General features: G+C 39.2%; 1 protein-coding gene across 1 annotated transcript in view; it reads left to right on the forward strand.

Moving 5' to 3' along the window:
- cd2ap (CD2-associated protein) overlaps positions 1-18,734 on the forward strand; it is an 86,900-nt gene extending 68,166 nt beyond the window's left edge. Inside the window, exons 15-19 of the mRNA XM_051960670.1 lie at positions 2,532-2,647; positions 5,232-5,315; positions 10,174-10,385; positions 11,022-11,085; positions 15,367-18,734. Of these exons, the coding sequence (XP_051816630.1) occupies positions 2,532-2,647; positions 5,232-5,315; positions 10,174-10,385; positions 11,022-11,085; positions 15,367-15,408 (518 nt within the window). The 3' untranslated portion in view covers positions 15,409-18,734. The remainder of the gene's footprint in view (positions 1-2,531; positions 2,648-5,231; positions 5,316-10,173; positions 10,386-11,021; positions 11,086-15,366) is intronic.
- Positions 18,735-27,804: the final 9,070 nt, after the last annotated feature.

Genomic DNA, 27,804 nt, shown 5'->3' on the forward strand with positions numbered 1-27,804 from the left:
GGAAAAGATTATAGAGGTTTGTGTTTTTCAAGATCATTGTTAAGCTATTGTCACTGAATCTTAAAACACCATTTCGCGTTGAAAGCCTCACAGAAGATCAAGAAATAGTATTTTTCCATTTGCAGTCAGACTTTGAATGTGAAACAAATGCTAGAGAATTTTTGACTTTAGCTGTAATCGAGAAAACTGTAAAGAAACAATACAATTAATTTTGTCAATAAGAAAGTTTTGAACTACAATTTGGTTAAATTGTTAATCTGTCGCTCTGTGCTGCTGTTGGACATTCATACTACTTTCCATCTCCTCCAAGTCTGCATTGACTGCACTGACTGAACTGCCTTTGAAGCTTTCACCACTGATGTGGTTCAGCTCACTCACTCTGACGCCATATATCTGCTTTTGTGAGAATGTATATTCCCCTTAGAGAGACACGTGTCCAGGACAGTGGCGAGCTGTGATTCAGCCCTGAGCTTGACTAGATCCATAAGGCCTAAGAGGAGGCCAACAAGAAAAAAGGCAAAGTCTTCTATAGACAACTACAACTCAAACTGGACAAGGCAAACAGAACAGCTGGAAGAAGTCACCCCTGACAAACTGAAAGAAAGGCTGACAACCAGTGATCCTGCTGCATCTTTGTCCAGCACACAAGCTGTTTGAACTCCTCCCCACCAGCAGGAGTCTCAGATCTCTGAAAGTTGAAATCACTAACCTGAGAAAAGCTTTACTCCACATGCTGGTACCATTATGACCAGTTGCAAACTTAGGGGGAAACTTTGTCCTCACCATCTAGGTTTATGATTATATACAGTCGTGGAAAAAAATATTAGACCATTCTTGTTTTCTTCAATTTCTTGTTCATTTTAATGGCTGGTACAACTAAAGGTGAATTTGTTTAGACAAATATAATGACAACAAAAATAGCTCAGTTTGATTTAAGATCTGATATCGAGCCATTTTCCATGGTTTTCTTGATAACCAAAACCACTTAAGTTATGCATCAAGAGCTATGGCATTGTACTGCCAAAAATGTGCTTTAAGGCATTCCATGTTTTCTTTTCTGTTCGTTTTAGTCACATGATACCCATAGGAGTTTGTACTAGATTACATAACCATTGTTTCTGATGACTGCAGCCATGCATCTTGGCATGCTCTCCATCAGATTCTGACATAGTTTTGCTGTCATAGCAGCTCATTCCTGATTCCTTATTCAAACAAATTTACTTTGTTTTTGGACTTGTGGTTCTCTCTTTTGCATTTGATGATTTTCCACAATTCTTCTGGTGTTTGAGCAGGCCAAGGCATGGTCCTTATAATAGCTCCACATCTTCTGTGTTTTCTACCAAGCCTATATGAACATTTAGTCTGTATTTGTTGTTTGACACTTTTTTGTTTTACCAATTACTAAATCATTTAGTAGCTTTTTCCTTGTTTTCCAAAATGTTCACACTGACTAATATTGTACTAAAAGGTAAAGAAAGTATTTTCTAACAATTATCATGTAGCTTTGCGCTAATTCTGCTCTTTGCAACTGATATGATGGTCTTTTTACTCTGACTGTGAGTGAAAATACCTCCAAATAATTATCGCATGATTGCATTAAATTAGTAAAAATTACTATCAAATGTAGGTTTTTAGCAGATGAAGCGCATTTTACCATAAAGCCTGCAAGAAGGAAAGGTAACTTTTTCCTCAATGGAGATCAAGAGTATGACCTAAAAAAAAACGTGGCTGTGCATGGTAATAATCCATTTCATTATCCATTAAAGAATGTGCTCTGTATGTGGTCACAGTTTATACATATTGAATCCAAGTCTTTGGAATATTTGCAATGTACAATGCCACCTCCAAGGGGTGTGAATAATTAGAATAAAATAAAGAGATGAAGGGAACGAAGAGGAATCTCATGTTTGCAGAGCACATGTGACTTAATACGGATCGACCATTCCACCGAAGAGAAACTTGCCATGGTGAAGAGATTACCTCTCTGGTGCGTAAGTGGCTTAATGTCACTGGCTCAGACCAGCAGCCTAACGCATCACAGAAATTCTGCTTTAGCAAGTATATCTATGCAATTTGAGAACATGCAGTTAACGGAGCATTAAGGTCCAACCATAGAGAAACGAACATTTCCAAATTTCTGTGTTTTTACCCTTGAACATTAAAAAATACAGTTCAAATTTTTTCACCTGAATTATAAATGTGCTCAGTCAGTAACCTTTAGTCTGTTCATATTATTTAATGTGGCTGACTTTGGATTTTTTTTTTTTGAATTTGTATTTTTTGTATTTTGATTCTCTAAAGACAGACACCCTGATGGTACAAAGTTATGTTAAGCTTTGTGTTTGTCTCTACATACCATTTTGCACTTAAAAATGTGTTTGCTAATGCTATCAGAGTGCACTGATATTGAATGAAGTTAAGTGTTACCTCATCTGTGGATGTTTTTTTCTAGTCATATCTAAAAAATTCCACCCAAAAATAATTCCCTGTGTTGTTTTTCTTCCTCTGCCCATCTCCTCTGTTCTCAACAGATCTGATGAGTTTTGATGAGTTGTTGTCTACCTCAGAGAAGCTCTCTCACCCCACAGCTAACAGACCAAAGATGCCTGGCAGGAGGCTGCCCGCCCAGTTTGGTGGAGGACATTCGGTAAGGATGCACACAGATTCTCTCTTCTCGTTTCCCCAACAAGGCAAGATCTTATGTCAGATTTCTTGCCACTAAATAAATGTTAATAGATCTTTGAATCCTGTTTGCAAAATAATCAGGTTTGTTATTACTCCACCCAGGAACGTGGCAGAGTTAAATGACGATCAGCGTACGTTTATCTGTCTGTTACGCTGTCTTTCTGTGCACAACATTGCTCGAAAATGGAATAAAGAATTTGGATGAAATTTTCAGCGAAGGTCAGAAATGACACACGGACCACCTGATTAGATTTTGGCGATGGTGTGGTTTATAGTCTGGATCCATGGAATTTTTTTTTAAGATTTCTGTTTGACAGTGTCACTGTAACTATGACAACAAGCTAATGCTATGTCAGCTGCCTGCTGACGATCACATGATTGTGATCCTACTGCAAATCCACCACTGCGGACTTACCGGGACTTATCTGTCATATGAATGATACGACGACTGAGCGGCCTTGGCAGAGTGCTGTGCTCCCTGAGTGCTTTCTTGCTATGCATGTTATAGAAAGCATTAAAATTTTTGATATTTAGCTTGCAGTTCTCTTTGCTTTTGACGGTTAATTTCATAAGCATCACAGATGAAACATGAAAATAGAAGCTGCAGCTAAGAATTGCTCCTTTTTTACTGGCCATAGTGAAAGTTTAATTCCATTTTATTTAAACTTGATGCATTTACCAATTATGTGGTTGTTGTTGCCAAGTAAAATGTCCACTCTTAACCTTGATTATACGGATTCAAGGAAATAAGGAATCGCCCGAAACGGCTTGTAAACAGAGTTTGGCGGGCGATTTAGCATGAGCTTCCTGCAACTTTACAAAGAAATATGATTTCTTTTGTGAATTATTTGAAGTAAACACAGAATTAAATCACCTGCAACAGCCATTTGGCTAACTGTGCTAGATTTTCTTCATCATAATAAGGTCAGTCTGGTCTTGGTCTTTCCTTCCAGTTGGGGAGATAAAACACCATCTACAAAGCTGTACAGTCTGTTATCTTCGGTTCCACAACTGAGTTTGCTCTCTTTCATGGTCCAGTGGAGATTTTCCAAATCTGGTATAAATAGATTCCTCTCTGCAGCAATAATTTTCCTCTTCAATAAGCAATAGAGCAGTGATGCAAGAACACAACCAGTTTTCCTGAAGTACATTGTCTTTTAGGGCGTCCTTTTGCCTTTTTGGCTCCATCGTCCAATGGGATTGAGCCTCATCTGTGGACTTTGATTCCAGTAAATTTAACCTGCCATCAAACTGAAATGACCTGTTATCACCATCAGTTTGGTCATTTTTGCATTAACCTGCCGAGTTTCCTCAGAAGACAATATGATCACAGTGTAAGTCAGCCTCACATGTTCAAACAAACCAACATGCACGGATAAATATGCATGTGATTCAGCCAGCAAGGACCTAAGGATGGTGGGTGCAAGGGTAATTAGTCCACTTACCTTCAGTCAGACTCGAAAAACAAACATTTAAAATGATTCATATGAAAATGTGCATTTTTACAAAGCTTTTGAGAGCTTAATATATTTGCTTCACTGAATGCTTTTCATAAGCTGTTCTGTGTTTCCTTAGTCAATGCAGCAGAGGAGAAGAGTGCAAATGTGGCATGACCCACAGTAGCTACAATAATGGGAAATATGCCAGGGTAAAACAAATAGGAATTGAATCCTTTAATACTTGGACTACTATCTGGTTAGTGTGCTCTCAATAGGCTAATTTCTACATGTAAATGAAATTTGTGCAACAAAAAAACATCAGTCTGCAACTGTGAGTTTACTGTTTTTTTATAGTTCAGCAGAACAGAGAAATGCTCTTCCTGCATTAAATTGCAATACAATCCTTTATATTGTCCGTATTTTAAGCTGCTGTTTAAAACTTTATTAACCTAATCATTTTATTAAAATTTTAATAACCAACAGTATCAATATGATACCACTTTATCACTTCTACACCCCAGAAAGTGTCACTGTGAAGCTTCTAGGAATCTTGAGTTTAAAAATATAAATAAATCACAGCTTTGGTCCCTCCGTTATAGAAACACCACTCAATGAACACTACTTCTGAGTGTCATTTGAAATGTTTTGACATCAGAGTCTGTACATTACTGTACCCTGTCACTGACACACAAAGTTTAAGGACACTGCAGCTTTTCTAATGTTTATATTTTTTATTACCAAAAGGCACACAGAACACGAATCTACAGTTTGCACTCTGACAGCCACATCCTGACCATCATGGACGTAAACACCTACTCAGTCGTAGCTCTCTTCACACCAGGGTCTCATCTCCAGCCATGCTCTCCTGTAATTATCTTTCAGAACATTGACTTGTGTCAAGATGTCAGTCAGCCGCCCTTTTCCAGATAACTGTGAAAGATTAACTGTCAAGTGTCAAAGAGGATTAGCACTTTCTCCAGTGTTGGCAGAATATTGTCCGATTTTTTTGTTGTTGTTGTTGTTGTTTTTATCAGGAAAGACAGCAAGTCCAAAATCCAATAATATATTAATGTCAAAACAAAAATTAATAAATCTCTTCCCTTACAGCCCAGCAAGGAAGTGAGTGTTGAGAAATCCTTCAAGATCGACGAAGAGGACGCAGCCAAACCAAAGCTATCAGAAACCAGAAAGGTAATTAAAAGCAATACTATTCACCAATTTCAGATAAAGAGTAGAAACGGACAGCAGTCAGCAGGCAGACATTTATATGACTGTGTGGTTTAAGCAGAATTTTTGCAGAAATACAATTTCCAAATATGAGGTCATTTCATGATGTGTTCTTTTTATGTTTGTAATATTTTTGCAGGACAACAACTTCATTAGATGGAGATTAGAAGCATATTCAGATGAAACATAATTTAATCTAAAGGCAGAACAAGTTTGACTGTTAAGTTTGAAATTTTATATATTTAGAAATGGACACATGTAAATTGTAGGAGTCAACTGATTTGTGGCCTGGCCAGTTTTCAGATCAGATATTCTACATTTTTCAGAGTAACTATTATTCATTTTTCAGAGTAACTCTTTTTTTTTTTTTTTTTTTTTTTACCAATTTTCAATCAGATAAATTCATGAAAAATGCAATTCTTTGTCACTGATGCAGCCATGTCTCTCCATTGACACTACCATGTAGTCTCGAACAATGTCCTGCCAGCAGTACTATCGTCTTGGTTAAACGTTGTAAGTAACAATTAATCAACACTGATATGGAGGATAAATGTCAGAAGTCCATTTTACTTAAACATTTGTATAACTAAAATAAGCAAGGGCATCTTTACAAATATGGGCTGCACAGCGGCGTAGTGGTCAGCACTGTCGCCTTGCAGCAAGAAGATCCCGGTTCGAATCCCGGGTTGGGCCTGGGATCTTTCTGCATGGAGTTTGCATGTTCTCCCTGTGCATGCGTGGGTTTTCTCCGGGTACTCCGGCTTCCTCCCACAGTCCAAAAATATGCTGAGGTTAATTGATCACTCTAAATTGCCCGTAGGTGTGAATGTGAGTGTGATTGTCTGCCTGTATATGTAGCCCTGCGACAGACTGGTGACCTGTCCAGGGTGTCCCCTGCCTTCGCTCAAGTCAGCTGGGATAGGCTCCAGTACCCCCCGTGACCCTAATGAGGATAAAGCGGTGTATAGAGGATGGATGGATGGATCTTTACAAATGTTTTGTTTCAGTGTGGATTATTCAAAATTCTGATGCCAAGGTTTTCATTTTTATTACAAGTATATGTCAGTCTCCTACATCATGTATTGGTCTCATTGTTTAGTAAAAAGCTATATCAGTATTAGTAAAAAAAAAAAACATTGGTGGACTGCAGGTAAATACATGCAAATATATCACTAATATGCAGAATAGTTTATTACACAATCTAGAAACATCTAGAAACCTTTGGAGCTTCAACTAGTTTCCACTGAATATAATTGGGAGCAATCAGTAGCACTCCTTTGCCAGTTTAGATCTTTATTGGTTGACTGGGTAAGTGTATCCAAGAGTATGAAAGTAATATGGACAGACACAATGAGATATGGTATATTCAAGCAGGTGAAAATGGGGTATAAGTCAAGAGACAAACAAATGCATCTGTACTGATTTGTAGAAATAACCTGTTGTATGTATTTTGCGTAATTGTCCACCAGTCTCTGATATCTCCTTGCTGTGATTTTGGACAGCTCTTCCATCAGTTATAAGACATTTGAGGGTCTTCTTGAATGCACTGCCCATTTCAAATCCCCCTATAACATTGTAATCAGACTCAGATCTGTGCTTTGAATGGGCCATTTCATTCCCCTATGGATTTGATGTATGTTTAGGATCATTATCTTCTTGAAAAATCATCTTCTGCTTCCACACAGATACCCTTACATTATCTTCAAGCATTCTCAGATATGATACAGAATTAATAGTTGAATCAATGTATGCAGCCTGCTCAGTTTTCGAGGCACCAGAGTAACCTCAAACCATTTTCCACCAACGTGCTTCACAGCTGATATTAGGTTATTTACCAAACATATCAGCTGCTAAGTGACCAAACAACCTCATCTTTCATTCATCTGCCCAGAGTACTTGCCTGATCTTTGCCTGTGTATTTATTGACAAACTAGCTGTATTGAAATATTTTTGTGTGGTCTGCAAAGGCTTCTTCTTGGCACCAAAAATTGAAGAATTACCTGCCGGTGCTGAAATTACATTTTAAGGTTCTTGGAGACTTCCTATTTGCCCCAACTGGCCTGCTCTTATATCTGCTTGGGTGGTTGATCCCAGACAAATTGACAGTTGTTAGAAAGCTATATCACTTTGTTTCTTTTATTTCTTTTTAAATCTCTTTCCAGACTCACAAGCATCCACAACCTTTTTTCCTGAAGAGAGCTCTTTATATCTTGATATTATGACACCACACACTTGAGTAGTAAAGTGAATAAAGCCTAGAGGTGTCAGAGGTTCCACCTGTAACTCCCTATGGAGGTTCTAATCTAGTTTCATGGATTTGGAGACGTGATAAGGTTCGAGGGTGCGTTTTTCATATGACTGAGATGTTCTGTTCTTTTTGGACAAAAAAATGTCAGTGTTAAAACATCTGTTTGAATATACCACTTCTAACTGTAGGCACTGTTTCAAAGAGGATCAGTGATTTTCTTTGATCAGATATGTTGAAAAAGTTTCCTTAGAATGCAGTTATTATTACCCAATGTGGCTGTATGTTGAGAGAGTTACTAGTCACCGTAATCATTTTCTGCTTTCCATATTGACGGGGATAAGACTCTTTCATTACATAAATCCAACATAGCAGCTGGGGAGACAAAACCCATAGCTTTCTGTCCAAAAACAGTTAAGCTGAAGCTAGTGCTATCAGAATTAGCGGAATAAAATGGATGCGTTTGTTGTGGTGCTCATATGCACTCTTATTGCCAGTTTTTTTGTTTTTACCCCAATCTCTGAAACCTTCCTGTGACTGTCAGAATGTGTCAGTTCCGTATGGCTCTGCAAGGAAACCATCCATCCAAATACAGAGATTTTTGCAACATAAAGACAGAAACTGTAACAGAAGCTCTCCCAGTTTGGCTAGCACACCGCTGGCTACTCATAAAAGCTTTGGCTAAGTCTAGCACACAGGAAGCATGTGGATATATTTTTTCTCATTACAGCAGCTCAGAATTATTTCAGTGTTCAGTACATATGGGCATGTGAGTATTGGATTTGCAGACTTGGAAAAACAAACACATTCTTCATACAAGTATCATGGATGTTATGGACATCTCATGTGCTTCAGCCTTTAATCAATTATTATCCCAAAGGTATTTTTTGTGCGTTTCATTTTGTTTAATTCTGTTTAAAATAGTTTAGAACTCTTTAAAAGGAAGTCTTTAATGTGTTATGATGAATATTATCTTTTACAATGTTATATGTGCAATTCTGACCAGGGCTTCTTATTCTTTTATCAGGAGGGCAAGTGAAAAAAGATTTTTGTGTAAAACAGGTGTCATAAATAGATATACAGATGGCAGGAATTTCAGTGGCAAAGACTGCTCAACTGGCAAGTGTTTTAATAGTAGTAGCAACTAAAGAGACATCTGCATTTAAAGGTCCTGTATGCAACATTCGGTACTATTGGATAGGATTAGAGCACCAACACTTAAGATCAAAACTAATGGGCGAATCAGCCAAAACTCCTTCTACCTTCATGTGTTATTCATAACCGAAAAGGTTGCGTAGATCAGAGCCAGCAAAACATAATCCAGCGTCAACCATTAACCCACACATGCATTCTAAACTACATTACATCGTCATAATGAGTTGTGGTCAGCTCATTTAATGTTATCTCTTTTGCTCCGCTCTGTTTATGTCTGTTTTCACACACAATTCTGCTCCTGTCCAGTGTGTTAAATAATCAGACATATGGATACAGAGCAGATTTGTCTGAAAGGAAATGCAGAGGAGAGCAGCAGAACAGTAGCAAAGATTCTTACACTGAGCTAAAAAGAATTTAGGGCACATAGGAGGCCACTCTAAGGCCAGTATTATGCTTTCCATGACTGCTTGGGGTTCCTGAGATATGAATTTCGTCATCTTCCTAAGTCCACGACAGTCCATGTCTGCTTGCAGCCCAGCACTTGTGGGGGTTCACTAATTAATGTGAGAACTATGTAGATACTATCCACTGCACATGTATGGAAGCGATTCCCCTCAGCACACTCGCACTGAGCTAGAAAGTAGTCTGTTGTAGCTGTGCATGTGCCTGTCCACAAAGGGCCATAATGAAGACCTCAGCCTCTGCTTAAAAATGTGGATAGGGCCAGCACTTTCAAAGGGAGGACCACACATGCACTAACATGCCCACATTGTCGAATCAGCCCCCAAAACACATTGCAAAGAAATTTTACTCACTCACAGTTCTGTGTGAAGGACAAAGATATTGCTTCTCTACACCCTTACATTGCAAATAGGTGCTTTGATACCCCTGTAGTAATGTTTGAAATCTCACATATTGCACCTTGAAACAATGCATCAACTAAGCTTCAAAAGCACTGTAGGTAGACAACTTGATATTTGAAGGTGAAGATTTGCTGTGATGCTCTAGCCTTACCTGTCTTTCAAAGAAACAAAAAACAGAAACATTTGCTTAGATGATAAATGTGAATGAACTGTGTCAACCGCAGCACTCTTACTCACAGCCGAGACTATATTCTTGACAAATAAGTAAGTTGGGCTACAGACTTCTATGCTAACTGGCTATTGCAAATCGCTTATGACTATTCTGGTATCAGTTTCTCCTTGAAACACTTCAGTCCTGATGTAAGTGCTCTCTTTCAGTATGTCTCTCCGCACAGATTATTTTGAGTATGAAAATAATGCGTCATACTTGATGTGTCCTTCAGTCACTAGGAGTGTGAACCAATTATCTTGACAGGAGGTGTTAGCTTTCACATGTTTTGAAAATGCATCTTCAGCACTGATCCTGTGTCTGATATTTCTTTCTGTTTTATCTTCACAGCCTTCCACAACCACCTTATCCCTCTCACCGTCACTCCGCAAGTCCACCGAGGCCAAGCCAAGCCCAACAGCAAGCCCAAGCCCAGATGTCGGCGCTTCTCAGGGCAGCAAGACCCAAGTGGATCCCGAAGAGCCGAGGTCTCAGCTGGAGGAGCTCAGGAGCCAGATGAAGGAGCTACTAATGTCTGTGGAGCTGCTCAAGACCCAGCAAATGTAATGAAAGTGGATATGCATGATAACAGGGTTTGGTTGCTGACTTAAAGAGTCCTTTCGGGTTATAGCCTTCAGGAAGAATGTTTTCATATATATTTTGCATATAATTTGTGTCTTTTAAATACATACTTAACATTGGGCTTGTCAGTAGCATTATAAATTCATGTATTGCAGGCAAAATAATGGCATATACAATATTCATCACCGCCTTTCTGAATTAATAATATGTATGGATTCTGTCAAGCTGTTCTGTTGCCTCAAGCAATCTTCTGTCCTTTCCATCATTTCTACTTAGTCCACATCATTGTGAAGTTGCTTCCTAATACTGTTCTGCGTCATACTTAATCATGAAATTATGATGAATATGGGGCAGAATGGAACTTTGTAATTATGGATTACAATTTTAGCTGCATTACCTAGAAGTTCAGTTACGTAACTGAAATACAGCCCCGAGCTCTTGTAGAAGAAACGTTTCAGCTCTGTTTAACTTCGAGGAAGCTTTTGTCAGAACCTTTAGAGGAACACTTTGTAATCCTTGATGCAAACACTGTATTTAAATCATGGAAATGATATATATGCTGTAACGGTGTTCGAGTGCTAATAAGTGTATGCATGTGTGTGTTTGTGTATTTCCAGGAAAGAGATAGCAGAGCTACGAGGAGAGCTGGATGAAGAAAGGCTAAAGCGCGTGGCCCTGCAGGTAGTATTGATCGTGACAGAAACACATGCTGTGCTGTCTACGTTCATTAGTCTCATTAGTTCAGACAAATATTGATGCTTTTTAGACACACATGAACAGCAGAAAAACCACACTGACATGCATGCACATGAGTAGAGGACAATGATTAGCAGCCAGTAGATTTTCACCCAGCTGACAGTGAACTGCAGCAGTAAGAGATTGAAGAATGCACTTTGCTGCAGAGTGTTGTTGACAGAGCGACAGGAGACAAGATAGCTTAGCTAGCTGAAGTGTCTGTGATACAGTGAAGTATGTTTTGTCATTCTTGAGGAGCTTTCCAAACTCTGAAAAATATCCCTGATGCCACCTCCCATAAAAAATGTTGTTAGCGTATCCTGTTTTTTTTTTGTTTTTTTTAAATATATGCTAGACGGTGCACAATGAGCAAAATAGGCCGTCAACATCACGTCTGTGCATTGCCAACTTGAAATTGCAGTGTATCGATGAGTCTCAAAAACCTGAATTCAGACTTTTGGGGTTTCATATGTGGCAAATCTAAGGAACTAATCCTGTTTATGTGTTGTTTGGGGCTTTCTGTATCATTATTCTTATTTAGAATCAGATCCCAGGTGAATATATTTGGCTAAATGATTCCAAAATTACAATTTGCAGTTGTGTAGAGTAACAAAAATTTACGTAACAGTTTCACGAATCCCCGTGAGACCGTGTTGGTTCACAGTGTCTCAGCAGATTGCAGGTAAGCTGATGTGCTCCAGCTATAGTGAGCACTGGGTAGAAATAGGGAGGGATATCATACATCTGCACATTTTAGAATTACATTTAAGCATTATAAGACAGGAAGGGATTATTTTCATTGAAAAGCTTCCAAATGTAGCAATTTAATTCACATACATGAGTTTTTAGGGTTTAATTTATGAATGGAGAAGGACATTAGATGTAAGAAACTGCATTTAAGCTTGTGCGGGATTTGAGAAAAGTGAGCGTTTAGAAGGCAGGGAGGCTCCTATGAACACCATTAAGCCACAGGAATTGTAGAATATTGTGAATAATTTGCATCTAATTTAACATTGTGCTTTTGTAACACTGGTGCACTGATGCACTCAAACAAGACAGTTAAAACAAAGTTTCTAAATCAATGCAATACCAGTCTTTCATTCCACACATTGTCCTTCCATTGGTAAAACTTGACACCTACGTCACCCAAATTGCAGCTTGACCAAATGTTTGCTCTGAGATTTAACTCAAGGAACAGCAAGTGTGTAATTTGGACACAAAAGCTTCATTCTTTTTTCCACATATACAGTAGCACAACATAATCACACGTTTTAATGTGGTAAAATGCCTTTAAATTAATCGAGAGCCCACACATCAAACTGTCTCTTCTAATGCTGCTCCAATTTTGTTGTGAGTCTCCCATATTTTAAGTGTATTATTAAGTTACTGCCTTGAAGGGCTTAAAAATGTGGATTATCTACAGCTCAACAACTAGACATAAGCTATCTGTTGCTGAATGTCATCTGGTCTGATCAAAAGATCCAGAGCAGCTACTTAATGGCTGCAGTTATTTTACAACCAAATGATATTATCAGGGATGTGATTTTTCCGCGAATTCGCGGAATTCCACTTTTTTCAGGGATGGGAATTTACCGCGGATTTCATTTATTTGAATGCTGATTTCACAAGTTTGAACACTTTATTGTCGCTGATACTCCCGCGCAATGGTAACGACGTTAACAATAGCTTGTTAACGACGATTGTAAACGGCCCAGCGATTGGAAGTCTAAAATCAGAACTTGCTGATCCCATCCCTGTATTATTACAGTTACAGAACAGTTTGCATTTCTTAATGAATCCGATCCAGTGTTTGTTACAACTTCCATTCATGACATGGATGCCGTCATGTTCGCTTTAGCAATCCCTGGAGAGTCGCCCTCGCTACAGGAAATGCATTCAGCCTCCCTGTGCTGCTGATGTTTCATGTAGACGGACCGATTTTTCTAGGGAAACAGCGGCAGACTGGGCCCAGCTCAGCCTTTCCCAGCATGGCACCAATGTGCAGTAAATCGCATCATAGAAAGAGGGAACCCCCTGTGGAGAACCCCAGGCATACAAAGTCCACACACAAAGAAACAGAACTGCAGATTACTTTAAACCCCCTGCAGTTGACTTTAACTTACACACATGCAAAGTAGGAGGTGGAAAATCTGTCCAAAGAGACAGATAATGAAAAAGTGGAGAGACTGCCATCACATTTATTGTTCCTCATGACTTCAGAACTTTCCTCTCAGTTTGTTTTCCACATAGTGAAGCTGCATGTGGCTTGTAGAATCTGTGCTGTAACAGGGCAACCTTAACTTGAGGCAGATAGTGTGAGTGGACAGTTTATAGGACTGATTCTATACCATGTGAGTGCTATTTGTTACATTAAAAGTGATGCTAGGGATTTTTATATCTGTAAGTGTTTAATATGTATAGTGTATGAGACCGTTTTATTATTATTATTATCCCCCGCCGGCCGTAGGCACGGAGGGGGATATTGGCGTGGGCACGTCTGTCCGTATGTCCGTCCGTACATACGTCCACATTTCGTTTCCGGAGCATGTCTGAGAAACTACTTGAGGGATTTCATTCATATTGCACCCTGGCCATCTCCATATAGTATAGATGTGCCTTTTGGGGTGCATGACCTTGACCTGATTTTCAAGGTCATAGTGAGGCACTTCAAATATTTTTTTGTTTCCGGAGCAAATCTGAGAAACCAGTTGAAGGTTTTCCTTCATATTGCTCACACTAAGCCTGTTGGTAATGTAGATGTGCTTTTCCGGGTGCATGACCTTGACCTTATTTTCAAGGTCATTGTGAGGCACTTCAAATATTTTTTGATTCTGTTTCTGGAGCATATGTCAGAAACTACCTGAAGGATTTCATGTATGTATTTTTGGGATTTATGTAAAGTGCTGCTGCTATTCTACAATTTTCTGATACCCAGCTTTGTGATGTTGTGTTAAATAGTTAGCTATGACCACAAATAGCATCCATGTGCTACCTGAGTAATACGCACATTGTCCATATTTTCTGGATGTTTTGATGGTTTAATAGCTGGTGTACCACTGTAGTCAAGTGTGATGGCAGCATTAAGGTGGGATCATTCTGTTCCAACTTACCAGCAACAAGACGCTCACTGGCGAGTTTGATCTTATGTCGTTGACTCAGTAGAGTTGTTCGATGTTGGTGAGTTTTCTAACCCAACTGCCCCACTACAACTGCAGTTTAAAAACCATCTTCTACAATGCTGAGGTCCTTCCAAGGTTTCAACTGGCAGTACACTGGTGGAAACTCTTGTTGTTGTTTTTGGTTCATGAGTGTCTCTCCAGTTCTTCTGTGCTGCAGTAAATAATGAATTTGGCCCATTTGTCCCCAGACTGAGAGAAGAGGGACCATTTTTCCTGGCGTTTCATCAGGCAGTAACATTATTCTTCTGAGTCAGTTGAAAAACGCACAACGCCGACGGCTAATCGACAGTAAAATATGTTCTCCGCTAACTTGACTAGGTGACCGTGTTGATTATTTTTACCACCCCTACACTGATCTGGCTACCAAGACCTGGACTCTGAGTGTCCTTTTGTATCTGGCACCAACACATTAGCACTAGATGTTTAAAGTCCGATAATTTGCCCGTTAGAGCTGCTATGAATCCGAACTATGCGAGCACATCTGCTAACACCCTCTACTGCTGGTTTATGGCTTGTGCTTCCTCAGTCTACTGTCGGTAGCTGCTCACTGCTGCTGACTGGGAGGAACTCGGAAGCTTTAGCTGTTCAGAGGTGCTACACTCCATTTATCTTGCAGTAGCAGTTTGGCGTCCTGTCCATCTGTACCACATCCAGCAAGTTGACCATGAGAACTAACTGCCAAAAGTCGATATTATACTTTCTGAGTATGCATGAATTTAATCTTTTTGTCAATTTATACATTTATACATGGTTTGTAGTTATGTCTTTGTATATAATATGTAGTTATGACTTACTGTACTTGTATGCAACATAGTTTTCCCAGCAGTGTGTGAAGACAGAGAAGCACTACTATAAAACCTAATCCTCATTTGTGGGCATCCAGATCTATTCACACACACGTTTGCATTGGACTATAATCAAGATTTAATATATGCCAGATGGTTAGATGCACTTTAATTCTGCGATAATCATTATTTGTTTTGTCTGTGCTCATAGTGTTTTGTCTCATTGGTGTAACCTTATGACTGATAGTCTTTGTTCTTCACAGATGGAGATAGAGAAGCTAAAGCAGACTGTCCACTCGACGTGAAGCCCATAATCCAGCCAATAGCAAGCCTCGAGGTCAGCTGCCGGCCTGTCGACCAACCGGAGGGCAGGAGGGCGGCGGTGGACGGATAGCTAAATGGGCAGAGAGAAGGTGGACAATCACATGAACCACCTGGAGCACAATCTTATTTTTCTCCAATGATCTACAAAAACAAACTCTCCCCATATTTGTAAGATTTACATTTTGCACATATAATTTTTTTCAAGCTAGGTGTAATTAAGTTACAGATGTATATGTTTCCTTTTTTTTGTTTTAAATTTTGCCAACTCAAAAATTTTAAAAACTGAGGCCTTACTTCAAACTACTGCGCTGGACTCACAACTCTGCTACTCCTGCTCTCTCCCTTTCACTCTGGCGTTCCTCGAACTCCTCAGGATCGAGGTTCGCTCTCAGTACTACTGACTTTGTGGAAAGCCAGGGATGCTTGTTTTCCTCGCCTACTTTTCTTTTGTCATATTTTTTTATTATGCACAAATAGTAGATTTTTTTTAAAACAAATAAGATTGTTCAAGATGTTTGATTTGAGTTGACATCTTTGGATTTAAATTCTTCTTCTGTTTTTCCTACATGCCGCTTGTCAGCAGTTTTCCATCCCGTTGACTGCAGCGCATCAGAGAGAGCTTTCATCATTTTTCTTTGTCTTTTATATGTTTTCTAGCATTCCTATCCAGGGTAACACTACTGTGCCTGTAAAAAACAACAAAAAAAATCTATCAAATGTTTGTAATGGTATCTGGAATATTTGCAGCATGATATTGTATATCTATATTTTTAAATCTACTGACATGCCTAGTCAAATATTATAGAGGGCCTCTTCTATGCTGGTCTATTCTATTTTTGTCAGACTGTTTCGCCTGCTGGGAATGTTCTCAGAAGCTTAGCCAGAGTTCTAGTATGTAAAAAAAAAACAAAAATTATGCACAAACAAAAAAAGAAACACCTGAAAAGAAGAGAAAGGAAAGACAGATTGCATTCTTCCAAAAAGGCAGTCTCATTCCGATCATCTCTGCAACTTGCTTTCTTCTCTTCCTTTCAACCCAACCACAGTCCCTCTCTCAAATTGCTGTCCATTCTACCTCCTCCTCTCTTTTCTTCACATCTTTGACTTGAAGAGAATCGAGATCTGAGAGGAGCCTGGTCTTTCTGCTCAATAATGTGTTCTGCATTAGCCTGCACAGCACTCATCAGTGTAATTATCATACATGCATCCTCTTGTCTCCATCTCTTCCCACATTCCAGGTACACAACTTAAGCTAACTGGAAGTAGAGCTGCAACGGTTAATCAATTGGCAACTATTAAATTAAACATCAACTACTTTGATAATCCATTAATCAGTTTGAGTAATTTCTTTTAGAGAAAAAAAAATCTAAATTCTCTGATTCCACCTTCTTAAATGTGAATATTTTAAGTTTCTTTCCTTTTCTTTGACAGTAAATTGAATATATTTGAGTTGTGGACAATACAAGACAATCGAGGGCATCTTCATCTTTCTCTGACATTTTATAGACCAAACAACTAATCGATTAATTGCAAAAATAGTCAGCAATGAAAACAATTATCTTAACTGGAAGCACGCACTAAAGCAGACAGCACAATAAAATACACTCTTTTTATTCCAAGTTAAGCCCCTGTGTGTAAATTTTTACGTGTATTATAACATTTGAATGATTTTGATGGTATCAGCTGTTTGTCGACAATCCTGAAGAAAATTGGTACAGTTTATTTGTCTGCCACAGTGTCTTTTTATCAGTGTTTGCAGCTGATGTGGCAATTGCTACAAACAGCTGACTGGGTGACTCACTGCTTTGGTCCAAACTAAAATATATTAATATAGATGGATTAATGGTCCTCAGAGGATGTTTGTTTGCATTTTCCTTTCTTCGCTGAAATTCTCAACATCTGTGAAAGTCATAGGTACAAATTTAGCATATTTGTAGGTAACAGGCGATGTACCTGTGTAAAAGTTCATTGAAAGTGCAAAATTCAAAAGAACTTTTCCTACTTTGCAAAAAGAAAGAAGTTTTAATTCTCACTTTTTAACAGCGTTAATGCGCTTCTGGGGACATACTGTTTGGAAATGTATCTTGTTTGGAAACATATTATGGTCCATTTGGAGTAAAACAGACTTGTGGTTATCTTGTTGCTAACATGTCACTCTGTGTAGTGTCTTTCAAATCCCAAACTTGAGTCTTCAAAATGGCTGTCTGCAAGCCAATGGGTGGTCGAAACGTCCATCTTTGCTATACAGTTAAAGGTACAGCCTCACAGAACTCCTAACACGGCTAACTGCTAATCTTCAATTACAACACAGTCCAAAACCTTCAGATCCTACACATAGGGGGGGCTCCAAGTTAAAAAATCAGTACATGCAAAAGGTCGCTTGCTTACTGTACATTGCCTTTTTTTGTTTTCTCAAGCATTTTCAGCTGCACAGAACTGCTGCTACAGTTCAGGCTGCTAATCGCTCCTTTCATTCTGGGGTAACTGGATCCCTGTTGCTGCCGGGGAGGTTCAGGGCTACAGAAATGTGAAGCTTCTGCAAGTGGAACTAATGTGGGGTTCGAGTTATCCTCAGTCAGCTCCAACCTGTAGCCTCAAGCTCCGACTGCACAGTGCACACTTTGTGCTGATGAACGGCTTGGCTTATCTTTGTGCCGAGATGCTTTTAAGAAACCAAGAGCAGCACCAATTGTAAATCCCTCCAGCCCTGGTCCTGCATCACATTAACAGCAGGGTTTTATATTTTCAAGTTCAAAGTTCACCAACTGTTTCACAGCTGCTACTGCGTACCCAAAATCCTAATACTGGCTATTTCTTTATATTTTTTCTTTTAATTATCCTTTTACATATCTCACAAATGTCTTAAAAGAAGCATTACTTTTAAATCAACCTCAGGCTTGATTCTATGTGTAACCGCAAACATGATGATGTTAAATTCTGGGCTCCAGAGTGCTTTGACCAATTTGATATCTGGCTTAACTGAGCATGGCACTTGTGGAATGCCACTAAACATATTTCCTGTTAGTGCACGGCTCTTTAACAATATGCCTGAGCAATGAAATAATCACATAATGGGTAAAGAGGGACCTGGGGGGACATTTTTTGGGTGACGGCTCTTTCTGTGATATCTGTAATACGGCTTGGACTTCCACATATTGTACATTCCAGAATTTGACACCAAGAAAAGAAAATCTGTGCACATTTATAACATATTTTCAAGTGATTTTGTTTACAAGAGCTGTATCCTTGCATGAGCTGAGATTCTTTGCAAAAAATAAATAAAAGAATAAATATCGTCTTTATTTACTGTCCGACTCGGTTTGCTTCTTTCCCTGTTTTTTTTTATTTCTGCGTCATCTGAAAAGTTTTCATGCATGCACAACAACCTTGAGGCCCCTTTTTCATGCTTGGATTTTTCAAAACATTCTTGGAAAAACTGGAAAGTATTGACTGTTCTCAGAGATGAGAGTTTCTCAGGAAATGCAGCCCTGGGTCATGTTTTTATCTATTTGTGTCTGACTCCATTCTGGCCAGACTATGTGTGTCTGGTCTGTTAAAATATCAGATCATTGTTAGTCACATAAACTTGGGGTTAAAGCTCATCTTTACATTTTATGAATAAATCACCAAGGCCACCAGAGTGTGCAACATTTACAGATGAGGGGGAGGGGGGATAAAAAGTGTAGATTTACAACGCCCCCACAAGACATTCATTCTAACCAAACTCTGTGTCTTAATGAAATATTCTGTATGTGGGGAACATTTGGATGCTTTGCTGCTGGAGAGTTAGTGTGAGACTGTGTCTTAAAGATGCTAGTAATCAAGTCACCATCATTTAAATTGCAAGTTTAAAAAAAAAAAAAAAAAGAGCCATTGAGCCAAAGTGCAAGAAATATGACTGTTGTTCTGAATTTACCCAACAAGTTTCAACCTTCAGGCTAAGACTTTACAGCATAATTATGTAAATTTACCAGTTATTTAATTATAAAATGTAAGGCCCTACAATAATATATATACGGTTCAGCTTTATGTGACCAATTAAAAATAAAAGGTTAAGAGTGTCTGTGGAACACATGTATAGGTCCTGTTTGTAGACTTAATCACCTTCATTCCAACAAACTCATCAGCTGTGATAACCTCTACACTATGGAAATTGCACATCTACAGACGCAATTATGAGAAATATTGCCTTCACACAGCGCAAAAACCGTGGGACATTGGGTAAAATGTGCCTTATTGTGAATCAATGACCAGAAAGGCCAATCACAGTGGTGTCCGTAGTGGCTATTACGTTCACCTCCCATACGAAAGGTCCCTGGTTTAAAACTGGGTGGAAATATATTTAATCCTTAATACTGAATAAGAACATCAAACAATCCATGATGGTCTGAGTGGAAAGAATTGAACATTGACACAAGGAGGTGATCAGCAGCAGCAAATACTATTTCATTTCCTTCTATTTGAAAGCAACTGGTAGAAAAGATATACTGATGAGAGTGCAGAGAGTTTCCCTAGTCCAGGTCCAGTATATTAGGGCTAAGAGGTACCTCACGAAAATTTTGTAAAATCTCAAAACTAGCCATTGCTAAACAAAAATAAGGACAGATTCAGCAATGTATAGGTTGTCTATGCAGATTCTCAGTCATCCGGATCATGGTCATCATTGGAGCTTCAGTAGAAATTAACTGGACGTCTCTTGTAGGTTCCTAAAGACGATCTTTCCTTGTGCTTGATGTGCTCCATAAAGGCTTCTACTTCTTGGGCTTTGATGACACTGAGGTGTCATCTACATATCTGAACCAGTTGAACGAGGTCAGTGCTCTGTCTTCCACTTCCTCCATGTAGAGGATGGCCACAATGGCTGACACATGACACTCGAGAGCTGTAGAAACCTTCATTATATTTGAAGTGGTCAAGCAGAGGTTCAGCAGGGCGCATATCTGGTTGAGGATGAGGTTGGTTCTGTCTTACAGGAGTCATTTTCTGACAGCCTCCACTGCTTCGTATATGGGAATGCATGTGAGCAGTGATCTGACATCAAATGAAACCATGGTTTCATCCTGGGCCAGTTTCACACCCCCTAGTGCCCTGCTGATCAAGCGTACCATGTTGGGAAGTGACAATGCCTCACGTGTAAAACACCCCTGTCGAGACGGGCCATTAAAGTGTTTCTCCAGGCATCAGGAGTTGCTGGATGTAGGATGGAGGTTGGTGGATTGACTGGGGCAGATTATCGAGGATTGCTGAGTAAGATGGCCTGGATACTGGTTATACTGGAAGTAGCTGACTGTAAGAAATTGTAAGTACAGTTGAACAGATGTTTCAGTGTGGGTGCCTGTATCATTCCTGTATTATTGGGGAACTTCATTTTTTTATAGTGTTGGTGGTTTTGTCTTTGATATTTCGCTGTCTGGGATTCCTAATAGAAATCGTCCACCAGGACACTAGGTGTCCCCGTCTTTTCTTTTGCAGAGATCAGATGAGAATCATCAGCTTAGTGAGCCACACCTGGGCCCAGGTGGCTCTGCTATATAAGGCCTCCTTCATTCATTCTCTGTCTCTCACTCTTCTGGAGCGTCCCTTCTCTAGGGAAACAAGAGCAGTATGGGTTTTTTTTTTGTTGTAGTTGTTCTGTTGTTTGGTGCACTTTCTGGGTTTGTTTTTAGTTCAAGTAAATATATTTTAGAGGTATGTACACCAAACTTTATGGGATAAAAACCTGACAGGTCACTAAGAGGTGTTTTTAATGCCTAATAATGTGTTATTTGGATAAAAACCTGCTCTGGAGATGGTTAAAAGTTCAGCATAATTCCCCATAGTAATATTTCCCAGTAAATGGAAAACCACTGCCATTGGTAGGTACAAGAGCAAACTATTTGACAATGGGCAGAGTTGATGTCAGGGTGATTTAAAAAAAAAAAAAACATTTTCTTGCTTTTTACTTTATCATGTCAACTATGCTCATGAGCTCAACAATTATACAAATGATCATGCTGCTATGTATCAGCTGGATATATAGAAAAGCAACTGTTTGGCATCAAGTTTACTTTGAAGTCTGATTTTGAAAAAACTTTTTCTGCTGCCACCAAGTGATCTAAAAAGATCATTTGCTCTGAACCTAGCTCTTTCCTCCAAATTACATTTATGTCAGAATAATACTGGTGAATTACATACCTTGCTAATGCTATAATTACATAGGTGGTAATTGTACTGTCATAGAAAGGCCAGTGGGCTTTGCCATTCCTGTGACTGAATTGCATAACAGAAGCATAACGACGACTAAAGGAAAATGAATTATATGCCTTTTGATGATGTCTTTGTCGATACAGATCTCTGCAGGTTTTACTCAGACCATAACTCAAACAATGAAGGAAAAGTGCCTTCAGTCAGCTGCCTCACAGCTGACTGAAGGTTATTCTTGATCAAGATAGTCTAAATAATCCTGTTATGATGATCCTCCAGTAGACTCAGACTACAGCAGCATAACCAAGTGCTGGTCCAACATCAGCTCTAACTATAATATTTATCACAAACACAGAAGAGAGACTCGATAGCTAAACATTTTGCTTACTATTCTGCATTTGGAAGTTCTGGGATCACAAGTAAGCCTGCAGTCAAAGAGACAGAGTGGTCTATTGGGTTAATATTGTACTGTACTTTGTCTTTAAGATACGATGGAGCTTGGTCATTGAGGGCTTTGTCCGTGAGGAGAAGGATTTTAAACTCTGTTATAGATTTTACATCGAGCAGATAAAGAGAAGCTAATATGGGAGCAATTTGATCTCTCTTGCTGGTTCCTGTCAGCATTCTTCTGCCATCGAGGAGCTAGAGCACATGGATGAGATGTTTGAGGAGGACATCAGGGATCCAACAGTCTTCAGGCCAGATCTTGCCTCTATCAGCATAGTGGCAGCAGTCCAGTCAGGTGATCTAGCTGATGCACCAAGGTCCGAGTCGTCTGGTCTGGTCTGATGTGGATGCCCCCTCCTGCAGCCTCTTAAGGCCCTGCTCTCGAAAGGGTCACTTGGCAATATACAGATGAGACTTCCAAATACAACACTGGCAGCATTTTGTGTCAGAAACGATTTAGCAGCCAAGTCTCAAACTGTGAGGTCCTTTTGTAGAATGAAAGCTTAGACAACAAAACACTGACAATAAAAACCTCATGAGTTTGCGTTATTCACAATAAAGTGAAAGGCCACTGGGAATGGGTGGATGCAGGACGCTGGCCGCCTCAACGCGACTTACACTCCACCTTTTAGCTCATATTTGGATTAGCTAGAAATTAGACAGAGTCGGGCACCGCTATGGCAGCAACAACCAGAGCCTACACTCCGTGCTTTAAAAATCAGTCTCCAGTTATTGCAAGGGGATGTTACTGCAATAAGTTGTCTTTTTGAGGAGGGGTGGTGTTTCCAAATGTCACACTGAGGTGCCTTCTACCAAGTATTTTCAGCTTTAGTAATTTTTCTTTTAGAAATCAGGGTACACCATCATGGAGATGTTTAAAAACAACTACACCCTACTTTTATTTGTCTTCATAGCTGTTCCAACCTTCAGGAAGTTTCTTCTGCCATTGATTGGTAATGTTAATGTTATATTAATATATTGGTGCTTCGATTTGGTACATGCTGGTAAAGCAAACTGATCATAAGACATAAAGACTTATCTATATATTCATCTCTCCATCTATATCTATGTATATTTCTGAATACAGTACTTCTCATTATGTATGTAGTAGGTGCATTTTTGCTATGCATGGAACATATTAAGTAGTTGCAGGTGTTATTTATTTTTTTTTTGGAAGGATCCATCTGATGGAGCCATGAGAATCAAAAACAATCCTTCCCTTCTGAACAAGTCTCCCTCTAAGAGTTAAGATATTGTGAACATTAGTGTATTTAGAAGCTCCTTCAGCAATGAGAGGAAATGTTGGATTATTAGACAGTTTACTGCAAACTCAAAGTCCAATTGTAGCGATTATATTCAACATTTTAAGACTTTTTCTAAACTCAAGCACTTTCAGTGTCTTGAAAAATAGTCTATTATGAGATGGCTATACCGTTAGCAGGACAGTGATAGCTAAAGTTACAGTGCCTTGTGAAAGTATTCGGCCCCCTTGAACTTTTCAACCTTTCGCCACATTTCAGGCTTCAAACATAAAGATATAACATTTTAATTTTTTGTCAAGAATCAACAAGGGGGACACAATCGTGAAGTGGAACGAAATTTATTGGATATTTTAAACTTTTTTAACAAATAAAAACATGAAAAGTGGGGCGTACAATATTATTCGGCCCCCTTGCATTAATACTTTGTAGCGCCACCTTTTGCTGCAATTACAGCTGCAAGTCGCTTGGGATATGTCTCTATCAGTTTTGCACATCGAGAGACTGAAATTCTTGCCCATTCTTCCTTGCAAAACAGCTCGAGCTCAGTGAGGTTGGATGGAGAGCGTTTGTGAACAGCAGTTTTCTGCTCTGCCCACAGATTCTCGATTGGATTCAGGTCTGGACTTTGACTTGGCCATTCTAACACCTGGATACGTTTATTTGTGAACCATTCCATTGTAGATTTATCTTTATGTTTTGGATCATTGTCCTGTTGGAAGATAAATCTCCATCCCAGTCTCAGGTCTTTTGCAGACTCCAACAGGTTTTCTTCCAGAATGGTCCTGTATTTGGTTCCATTCATCTTCCCATCAATTTTAACCATCTTCCCTGTCCCTGCTGAAGAAAAGCAGGCCCAAACCATGAGGCTGCCACCACCATGTTTGACAGTGGGGATGGTGTGTTCAGGGTGATGAGCTGTGTTGCTTTTACACCAAACATATCGTTTTGCATTGTGGCCAAAAAGTTCCATTTTGGTTTCATCTGACCAGAGCACCTTCTTTCATGTTTGGTGTGTCTCCCAGGTGGCTTGTGGCAAACTTTAAACGAGACTTTTTATGGATATCTTTGAGAAATGGCTTTCTTCTTGCCACTCTTCCATAAAGGCCAGATTTGTGCAGTGTACGACTGATTGTTGTCCTATGGACAGACTCTCCCACCTCAGCTGTAGATCTCTGCAGTTCATCCAGAGTGATCATGGGCCTCTTGGCTGCATCTCTGATCAGTCTTCTCCTTGTTCGAGGTGAAGGTTTAGAGGGACGGCCGGGTCTTGGTAGATTTGCAGTGGTCTGATACTCCTTCCATTTCAATATGATTGCTTGCACAGTGCTCCTTGAGATGTTTAAAGCTTGGGAAATCTTTTTGTATCCAAATCCGGCTTTAAACTTCTCCACAACAGTATCTCGGACCTGCCTGGTGTGTTCCTTGGTCTTCATGATGCTCTCTGCACTTTAAACAGAACCCTGAGACTATCACAGAGCAGGTGCATTTATATGGAGACTTGATTACACACAGGTGGATTCTATTTATCATCATCAGTCATTTAGGACAACATTGGATCATTCAGAGATCCTCACTGAACGTCTGGAGTGAGTTTGCTGCACTGAAAGTAAAGAGGTCGAATAATATTGCACGCCCCACTTTTCAGTTTTTTATTTGTTATAAAAGTATAAAATATCCAATAAATTTCATTCCACTTCACGATTGTGTCCCAATTGTTGTTGATTCTTGACAAAAAATTAAAATTTTATATCTTTATGTTTGAAGCCTGAAATGTGGCGAAAGGCTGAAAAGTTCAAGGGGGCGGAATACTTTCGCAAGGCACTGTAGCGCTGGTGCTTACAGCAACAGGTTTTGTATTGACGTGATAGCGTTGGCTTGGAGTGCTGCAGTGATCAGAAAACTCCACAATTCTCTTTTCTTTTTGTGAGAGGAGTACGGGAGGAGGGGGGAGAGAGAGAAAAAAAATTCCTGTAAAAATGTATTATATATTTGTTTTCTTTTTCTTTTGTTTACTGTAATTTTGTAACTGAAAATATACCATTCATTCATTCATTCATACAATTTGCACACAACCACGCTTTTATCCAAGCTGCCATCGAGAAGATTTTTAAAAGAAAACCTTCTTCCCAATAAGCTCAACGTGGTCTCTTCTTCCTTCACTGTTCACTAAAACTTTCTTGTAGGCTGATGTCACTCCCATGCATTTTTCTCAGCTGGCAAACAGACTTCAGGTTCATTACTGCCACCTACTGGCCTGGAGTGTGCATCAGTGTTAACAGTGTGCCAGAAATTAGGAAACTGAGAAAGGTGCGATTAAATGCATTATTTTATTGTGTTATTTTTCTGTAGTTAGTTAATCGAAATGAATGCATTGAAGTCCCAGCTTAAGTTTGGAGCTCATTGTAGCAGCGACTAATGTTTTTGTATAAAGCATGATAACAGCTCACACAGAATTAGCCTATATCTGCAGGTAAATGTATAAAATACAGAACCCACCAGGACTAAAAACAGCTCTACCCATCATTACTCTCTGCTATTTTCATAGCTAGAATTACGTGCTACACAGCTAGTGTTGTTGCTGCTGTTTGTGCTTTCTGAAACTGTCTGCTGCACAGACAACAGCCCCAGAGACCATTACAGGTCATTCTTTGACTTGGGGTGAATTTTCAAGAAGTGGATCTAAAGGGCAAGAGATCACAGATAATGTAATAAATTTTAAAAAAAAAACTGCAGCAAATCTAGAAGTCAGGTCAGTTTGAAATGTATACAAATTAGGGGGAAAAACTGAGTGGACACGACCACATTACTATAAGCATGTTAATAATATTTTAGTAAGATCTCCTGAAGTAAATGAAATAATTCTGTTGGAATTAGGATTGTTTCGAAGTTGCAAATTAGCATTATATCTGATTTTTTCTTGTTTTGTTGCTTTCCTTTAGTCTCTGTTTGTTTGACCTTCTTCTCAATATAATGGGACTTTTGCTCGTCTTTGTTTCATTTCCCCTCGGCCTCGCTGATCACTTCTCAGAGGAACATCACAGTCATTTTTCCAAATTGAAGGCTTTTTGATTTTTACACAGCACATTTAACCATTAACTCATCTCTGTAAGTGCAGCAAAGTGCCCATGCACAAGATTACTACATGGAGGTTGTAGATGGTGTTTCTATATGAGGACTAGGATATTAAAAGACAGTGTTGCCTGTGGCATTGGCAGGCAGACAAAGCCGCCTGAAAGTACTCATCTGTTCAGAAATCAGAGTAGGGATTAGTGTCTGTCAGACCTCTTTACTGTTCATGGTTTGATCACATAAAATAGCAGCCGCGTGCACATTAAAATCCAGATCAAACTGTGCAGTTTTTCTTGTTTGTGCTTGAATCTCATCCAATACAATTCTTAAGCTGTAGGACGTCCATTTAGTCTCATGAGGAATACTTCATCTCAAGGGTTTTTCTTACAATTTATGCACACAGGCAAGTGGGAAACTGTCCTGGGTGAGATAATCAAAGTTGTTTTTAAAATGTTAAATGAAGAAAATAACAGAGGAAGTCTGGTTTGTACTGTTCCACTGTTTGTCAAATTCATACATGCCTGTTTCATATGCTGCATGAAATTTTTGCTATCTTATGACAACTTTTCTGCTCTTATTTTATTTTTTTGAGAAGAAATCGGGTGAAAATATAGTTGGATAATCACTGATATTTTCACCTCTGCAGAGCTTTATGGCTGTCCAAATCTAACCCCACATGGAACTCTGGCAACAAATCTTGTGCTTTGATCTGACTGTTGAATGTTTTGTCTGCCTTCTATCCGCCCCAACCTCCTCCTTGCACTTTCATTCATTCATTCATTTGCAAACCTGATACATTGCCTCTAAATGTAATCCAACCAGTTACGTTATACAAATGTAAAAGGTCGTTCCTTCTCCTCCTTTTGTCAGCTGCTCACGTTCTCTCGTCTTAGCTCTTTCCTCTGAACTACGTTTGTTTTGTCAGAATAGTGCTGGCCAATTACAGACACTGCTAAAGCTATAATTACACAGGGGGTAATTGCACAATTGCCATAGAAAGGCCAGTGGGCTCTGCCATTCCTGTAAATGAATTGGATAACAGAAGCATAGTGGCTGCTGAAGGAAAATGAATTATATGACTTTTGACGATGTCTTTGTAGATGCACGTTTTATTCGGAGCATAACTCAAACAATGAAGGAAGTGAAGTTATTATTACTGATTTTAATGACTGAGTGCCATTAAAATGGTTGCTGAAGCTGGCTGAAGGTTCTTCTTGATCAAAGTAGTCTAAATAATTCTCTAACAATGATCTTCCAGTAGACTCGGCCTGCAGCAGCATAACCAAGTGGTGGTTCAGAGTCGAGCTAACTGTAAGCTTCACAAAAAACACAGGAGACGAGGCTGATAGCAAAACACTCTGCTTCCTGTTCTGCTTTTGGAAGTTCTAGGAACTGTCACTGACTCTGCCTAGCCCC

This window comes from Acanthochromis polyacanthus, chromosome 16 (assembly GCF_021347895.1).
Source record: "Acanthochromis polyacanthus isolate Apoly-LR-REF ecotype Palm Island chromosome 16, KAUST_Apoly_ChrSc, whole genome shotgun sequence".
In the NCBI taxonomy this organism is placed as follows: domain Eukaryota; kingdom Metazoa; phylum Chordata; class Actinopteri; family Pomacentridae; genus Acanthochromis; species Acanthochromis polyacanthus.